Consider the following 7,319-nt stretch of genomic DNA (forward strand, 5'->3'; position numbering starts at 1 on the left):
AATTTCTCTTTTCCCGAAGAAGACACTATTGTCGCGCTCTTCTTAAACGCTCAACTCTTCGCGGTGATAACGCGCAAGCAAAGATTGCGCAGCAGCGCGACCATAAGCTTTTACACAGGGTGTGAGTCTGTGCTGTTTAATTTAATAAGCCGCCGAATGGGGTTGCCATAGTTGAATAGCCGCCGTGTGTAAAGTAAATGGGCGCGCTCCAGCGCAATTCAACGGAGGCTGATTGGGATGATCACGATCTGAGTGTTTATCTTGGGATGCATAATATTGTCGCGCTCTTCTTAAACGCTCAACTCTTCGCGGTGATAACGCGCAAGCAAAGATTGCGCAGCAGCGCGCCCATAAGCTTTTACACAGGGTGTGAGTCTGTGCTGTTTAATTTAATAAGCCGCCGAATGGGGTTGCCATAGTTGAATAGCCGCCGTGTGTAAAGTAAATGGGCGCGCTCCAGCGCAATTCAACGGAGGCTGATTGGGATGATCACGATCTGAGTGTTTATCTTGGGATGCATAATAATACGTGTCGAAACGTACCGCGATGGACGAGGACGATTACATGAGACTGCGTAGCCGTGTTACTCATAATTTATGATTGAACGTTACAGTCATCTCTACTACAATAAAAACTCTCTTATTAAAATATCAAGCGAATAACAGTTTTGTTTTTCGTTTGGTTTCAAAATATCTGAGCACGTAAAGTATTTGTTAAGAAAATTATTTTGAGCTTTTTAGTGGAATGTGTTTACTTGTCATAAGACGAGTTTGTACCATCCCATTTAATTCCACCATCTGATTGTACCTTGGCAGATACGTTTTTCGACCTCAACAGTAAGGTCGACTTCAGTGTCTCGTACTTGACTCGACTTGAAGAAAACAGATCGCAGCTTACACTATTTATACTATGCGTGCGTAGGTACAAACTTGAAGAGCCAGGTAGGTAGGTAGGAAGGAAATGGTAGCTTATTGAATCTTAGATTCTGACAATACATCAAGTCTCAATAAAGCCACTTTGCAGTTACTTACAATATTTCATTTTCATTTCACTGATGTCACAATCTGTCTCTCAAATGACTTTTTGGTGTGATTGGGTTCAGTATGTGGCATATCGGGACCTTCCTAAGCTGTGCGGTAAGATACGCGGCTACAAAGCAAGACCATGCAGATGGTGACTGTTTTTTCGACTTCCCTGGGCATATAAGTATCATCGTGATTATGAACGCAACCTCGCAGTTAATAATTGTGAAAGTGCTGAATGAACACTAAGCTGCGAGGCAACTATGTCCCAGTACAGTTGGGGATGTAATGCCAGAAATAATAATAAGAAGAAATGTGATATTGTTGGTCGAACAATATGTTTGTTCGAGTCGCTGTTAGTAAAATTTGGTGGGTGCGAGTAATTGCGGGGTGGGATCAGTGATCTACTTGACTGTGCATACGTTACAAAACACACAATATCAAAACAGTCATGCTATGCTAACTAAATTTGATTTAATTCAATTTATTTATTTGGCTTCTTTCTTCTGATCATCATTCTCGATGATTTAAGAGCGTAATGATGTCCACGAAAAGATTTCCATACCATACCCGTAGCATATTCGGTTGTTTCGCCCCTCAGATATTTCCCATTCAAGTTGCTGTGAACAGAAAAAGAAAGTTTAGTGCCAAATGTTTTCAGTGACACACTGAGAACCGACCTGGAATGGCATTTAGTATACCACCAAGCTCCATGAAACATTGTGGCGCAATTAGAGGAATGCATATCGTTATCTACGTCGAACGTAGTAAATTTGCGATCATTAATGAACAATATTGAATCACCGGCAGTGCCACTCATTCCTGCTACTGTTGCTTTGTACCCTTCCTGCTGTGCTGCTATTTCAAATTTGTCCAGCTTTGCATTCGTTGAGTTTCCTTCGAAATCTTCCAGCAAAACCATTAGCTCATTATGTCCCGAGTAAGTTAGCTGATGTATGATGTCCAATCCAAGCCAAAACTCTCCATCATTCATGTTACCAAATCCACGCTTGTATTCTTCCCATCCTCGGAAGAAGTTCACTGATCCATCGAAGCGCCGCTGGATCACAGCCCATCCACCTCCGTTATATTCCTGATCACAGAAGATGCGTTTCGTTTCTTGAGGACCGATTTGGATGTTGTACACTCCGGAAATCTTTGACGGAACATTGTCACAGGATTCGTAAATTTGCAATGCGGTATCGCGTTTGACAAAACGGTCTTCCAGTGCTTCGAGTTTTGCCACCAGTAATTCGTAGCCAAATTCTTGCTGAGAAGCAACTGTGATTACTGATAAAACTAATAGATAAGTTTTAAAAACTAATTTAATTGTGCTCATCTTGGCATCACAAATCATTTCACATTCACGTTTGAAGCAGTACTGAGTGTTTTCGGTTGCTTTCGAAGCATTAAATTGCAAACATTAGGTAAGTGAAGCAAGAACAGAAAGAAACATAAACGAGATGAAAGTTGAGAAGAAGGGTGCAAAACCGCGCTCAGGGCAGAATGGTCCAACTCATAAAATTATCCTTATAGTTATTTGTATTCCTTATCGACATGTAGGGCAAATGTTGAGAAAAACTTTAACCGAAAATCAACAAAGTTTTACTCAGAGAATTTTTGTTCAATCAAATTAGATTTACAAACAACGATGGATTCCCTGCTTATTCCTGCCATATTTTACCACAAACATGTTTTAGAAAGAAAATCTTTTAATTTTAAGTATGAAATCATTGTGAAATATAGCTAGTTTTGTAAATTTTGAGTCTACACGCTGAAATATTGGTTAAAACATAGAAAAAGATCCAGGGTGGTATATTGGACCTTCTCTCCCTAATGCTTAAGAGTTCCTTTTGATAGTAATAGGGGCGACTCAAGTATAACGTCCACTACATTTTAAGGGCATGCCTCTCGGAATCCAAAATAAGAAGCAAGGGTATCCTATAGACCGCGTTTTCAAGGGTATCCTATAGACCAGAGCATGATGACGTAGGTTAACAGTTCACAGAGCTTTTTCACCCAGGACTTAGTCACCGGCGTACGAAGCTTCCGATAAAATTGTTTCGTCATTTTATTCGCATGTAGATGTCGATTGCGATTGAATACAAAGAATATCACTGAAATATTCGGATCACTGCAATTTTAAACTAATAATATTTATTTTAATTTTCCCCTCACCGATTTTTCTTCTAACACCTTGTAGACAAGCTCCGTGAACTGTCAAAATAAGTGAGGTTGAGTTAGAGTTTGCATTGGTCTATTCAAAACGGAAGCAACGCACAACTGTCATTTTTATTATTTCACGCATGCTACGACGCAGAAAATCTGGAATAATATGAAGAGACAATTGTGCGTTGCTTCATAATTGAGTGGGGTGCCCTTGAAAACGCGGGTGCTTTTTGTTCTGGATTCCGGTAGGCTTGTCCTTAAGATTGTTCACCACCCGTCTACCTCTGTCACGTTTTTGAATAACCTAGAATATGTACTGTCATTGAGTACATGAATCCCTTCCCCCTTATAAGCGTGGTGGTCATTTTTGAACAACACCATAACAGTGAGTCCCCAAATGTATCAGAAAGCAAATATGAAAAATGTGTATGCAGCCTCTTCAGTAGTTATAGAAGGAAGTAGATGTGATAAGAAACGTGATAAGCATAACTGAATAATTTGTTTGAGAAACTGCATAGGGTAACCGGCGGTAATGTTGGCCCTGTATGTAACATAAGCTCATATCGCAAATTAATCAATATTTCAGCGATAATACGTCGATTTGTAGAGAGATATTAACCACTGTTTCTTTAGAAAAGTGTTTCAAACATATTTCTGCTTCATTGCGCTAGATTTATACACTTCTTCAACTATTAAAAGCAATTCTCTTGCCTTTAAAATGACTTTGGCTTGGTTTTTTAGCAGTCATGATTCGTTGACTTATGCAGGCAGGCTGTGCTAGGGTTTTTTCTCTTGCCCAATAAAAGAGTTTTCTGAATGGATATACCTGCTTTCGCACATTAGATGAATGGATATCAACCACAATATGTCAGTTCACTATGGTCCAGGATACAGATTTACGCGGAAAGATGAATTTTACGCCAAAACTATATTTTTTAGAAAAAAATGTTGTTCTACAAAATTGTTCGAAATAGTGAAGCCATCTTTATGGTTCTACCAAAAAATAGGGTGGCCAATTCATAACAATTCATTAAATACGGGCTCAAAAAGTATTCGTCTAGTCAGGTTTAGCGCGCTTTTGAAACGAAAACAGGAGTTGTAGAATGGAATTCAATATTTCGTTAGATTCCCCTGTGTATCTATGATGGGCTATAGTTCTTGTGGCATGGAACTGACCAAATTAGCCGTAATGGGGGCCGAAATATTCTTCCATTTTTCTTTCAACACTAATTTCAATTCGTTGTTGTTCGAAATATGACTTTCACGAATTTCACGAAAAGTTTGTCGTCCAGAACCTTCCAATGGAGTTAAATTGGATATATATCTGGGATCTGAGGAGGCGTTTTGAGTTGATTGGGGTAATATAGAATAGCTACAGCTTAGTATTTTGGGCTGTGTGCTTGAGGTAATTATCACCCCGTAAGATGTATGTTCCCTGTAAGCCCAATTTCTCAGTACGGCAGGGTTTGCTTTGTTAAGCATTAGTCGACCTTGAGAGAAATGGTTCAGAAATACCAATCCAGAAATACCAAGAAGATGAATTTGATTTTGGTTCGGTCTAGGTTGTTTAGATTAATGAAATTAATATCATGATATATAATATAATTATTGGGTATAATTGCAAGAAATTTGATGAACGTAGTAAATTATTGAAAACAATGAATGAAGCACAACCGATTGATACCGAAGCTTGATGTCATCTGATCGAACATTTTGTTCACCTGGTTCTGAAAAAAGGTAATTCTATTCTATTCTCCTAATTCTCCCATATATGGGATCACTAGAAAAAAAAGTAGGTTCTGAAAAATGGTGGCTCTGGTATCGTAATCATTGAATATTTTTATTGGTGTCAACCGGCCCGACAAAGTAGTCGAACCTCCATTAGTCAAAACGGAAACCCGAAAACAAGTTATTTTGTATGGTAGGATTCTATTTCATAAATGTAATTTAATAATCACAAATTAAATGTATTCCTATAACAACAGAATATTTATTCATAGGGAGTCTCGTAATAAGTATTACGAATATTATAAACATGTTTAGAAGGAGTAAAACGATTATAAAAAGTAAAATAATTGAATAAAACGTTACGATGTATGTAATATATGATAACCAATACGGAGACAATGAGTTTGGATATTTCCGTTGGTAAAAAATAACCCTTTAGCTGTTGTACACAATATACAGTTTATTTTATGAAAATACTGTTGAATACACTGCCATATGATGAAAATATTCCATATAATTTGCTATTTGAGCTCAAAGAGTTTAATTCATATACACTTAAAAGAAATTTAATAAAATTGAAATGACTACCCGAGTAACACACATGTTGTAGAGCAGTTACACTAACTCAAATGCGACCAAATTTGGTCACATTTAAGTTGCTGCAACCAAATCCACGTGAGTTGTGTTACTAGGGTATATTAGAGGTGATGGACATTATGTGTTAAAAAAATAGGAATGAAACAAATGTAAAGAATATGATAAGAATAATAAAATCAATAAATATTCTGAAAATATTAATTATAATAAGGTAATGAATTAACAATAAAAACTTCACTTGTCATAAGACGAGTCTGCACAATCCCACTCAATTCCACCACTCAACTGTACCCCGACAGATACGTACCTCGACCCCAACAGTAAAGCCGTCTTCAGTGTCTCGTACTTGACTCGACTTCGAGACGCCGAAGACGACCCCACCGCTGAGGTCGAAACACGCATCTGTCAAGGCACAATCAAGTGTTGGAACCAAATGGGACCGTACAAAATCGTCTTATGACAAGTGAAAATATTCCACTAAAAAGCTCAACATAATTTTCTCAGGCTGACTACTTTACCCACAATTTAAAGACTTGGCAGCTCTTCGTTTCCGAGAGGTGGTAATCCTGAAAGATCTCCAGCGATGCCGGCGGCACTGGTTACCAGTTTCCCACCGACCAGTGAGCTGCTACCATTTTCACTTGAGCACTATTGTCAGCTATTACGATCTATCTCATTGATCCGAAGAAAACACGATCGGCTAACGGACGCCTTCAGGGCCGTATGGTCTCCCTCGGGGGTGTAGGTTAAGTCGGGTTAAGTCGACCATTCTTACCCGCGGAAGTTAATATTTGTACACCAACAATTTTCAAAATTTGAACAAGACAAAATGTCACACGCGAGAAAAAATGCTTCCGTTTTAAACGATGCCGAGTGTTTTTTTCATATTTGTTTATATGCATAAAAAAATTCTCGCCAAACGCAATTTGTTGCAAACAAATCGGATGAGCATAAGAGCAAAAAATGGCATTTTATTTTGTAGTTTTAAAATTAGTATTTTCGCCTTAACTTTTGATCCAAATGGACGATTCGGCCAAGTTTCTATAGGAAACAATGGGACAAGATTCTGCGTTGAATGCAATCTGTTGCGAGCTACCTGATAAGCACACATATTGCACATCAATCACAGTAACTTATATATGACCGGATTCAATCACAATATGGTTACTGCAACCAGATTTGTTAAACTTGTGTTGCTTGGGGAATATATGAAGTTTAAGTGCTAAAAAAGTGAGCTAGACTTTTTTGAACTCTTTTTCGCAATAAATAGTAATTTGACCATAACATCTAAGCCCATAGTCCGATCTGGCCAATTTTTATTAAGAAAATATGAGACACTCCGCGTCGATTGTAATTTAATGCGAGTAAATCGGTTGAGAAAACTGCCTGAAAAATGAGTGAGTTTTTTTTAGCGATTTTTCCATAAAAAATGGTATAATTTTCGATCCCATAGTCCGATATGGCGATATGTCCGAATTTTCAATAGGAAACAACGGGACAGGATTCTGCGTCGAATGCAACTTGTTGCGAGCAAATCGGTTGAGGATAAGTGCCCGAAAAATGAGTGACATTTTTTACGCGATTTTTTTGTATGAATTTGTATTTTGGCCATAACTCCTGATCCCATAGTCCGATCTAGCCAATTTCAAATAGGAAACAATGGGACAGGATTCTGCGTCGAATGCAACTTGTTGCGAGCAAATCGGTTAAGGATAAGTGCCCGAAAAATGAGTGACATTTTTTACGCGATTTTTTTGTATGAATTTGTATTTTGGCCATAACTCCTGATCCCATAGTCCGATT

At 38.1% G+C, this 7,319-nt stretch overlaps 1 protein-coding gene across 1 annotated transcript; it reads right to left on the minus strand.

Moving 5' to 3' along the window:
• Positions 1-1,420: 1,420 nt before the first annotated feature.
• LOC134215232 (ficolin-1-like) lies at positions 1,421-3,489 on the minus strand. The gene is made up of 3 exons (XM_062694453.1): positions 3,474-3,489; positions 1,703-2,420; positions 1,421-1,642 (listed from the first exon to the last, which is right to left on the minus strand). The coding sequence occupies exons 2-3, from the start codon at positions 2,377-2,379 to the stop codon at positions 1,507-1,509; spliced, it is 813 nt and encodes a 270-aa protein (XP_062550437.1). The 5' UTR covers positions 2,380-2,420; positions 3,474-3,489; the 3' UTR covers positions 1,421-1,506.
• Positions 3,490-7,319: the final 3,830 nt, after the last annotated feature.

This window comes from Armigeres subalbatus, chromosome 2, assembly GCF_024139115.2.
Source record: "Armigeres subalbatus isolate Guangzhou_Male chromosome 2, GZ_Asu_2, whole genome shotgun sequence".
NCBI lineage: Eukaryota > Metazoa > Arthropoda > Insecta > Diptera > Culicidae > Armigeres > Armigeres subalbatus.

Coding starts and splice junctions, on each gene's coding strand:
- LOC134215232 (XM_062694453.1), bottom strand. CDS start 2,379: ATGATTTGTGATGCCAAGATGAGCACAATTAAATTAGTTTTTAAAACT. Junction 1,643..1,702: donor TATACTAAATGCCATTCCAG/GTCGGTTCTCAG, acceptor TTCTGTTCACAG/CAACTTGAATGGGAAATATC.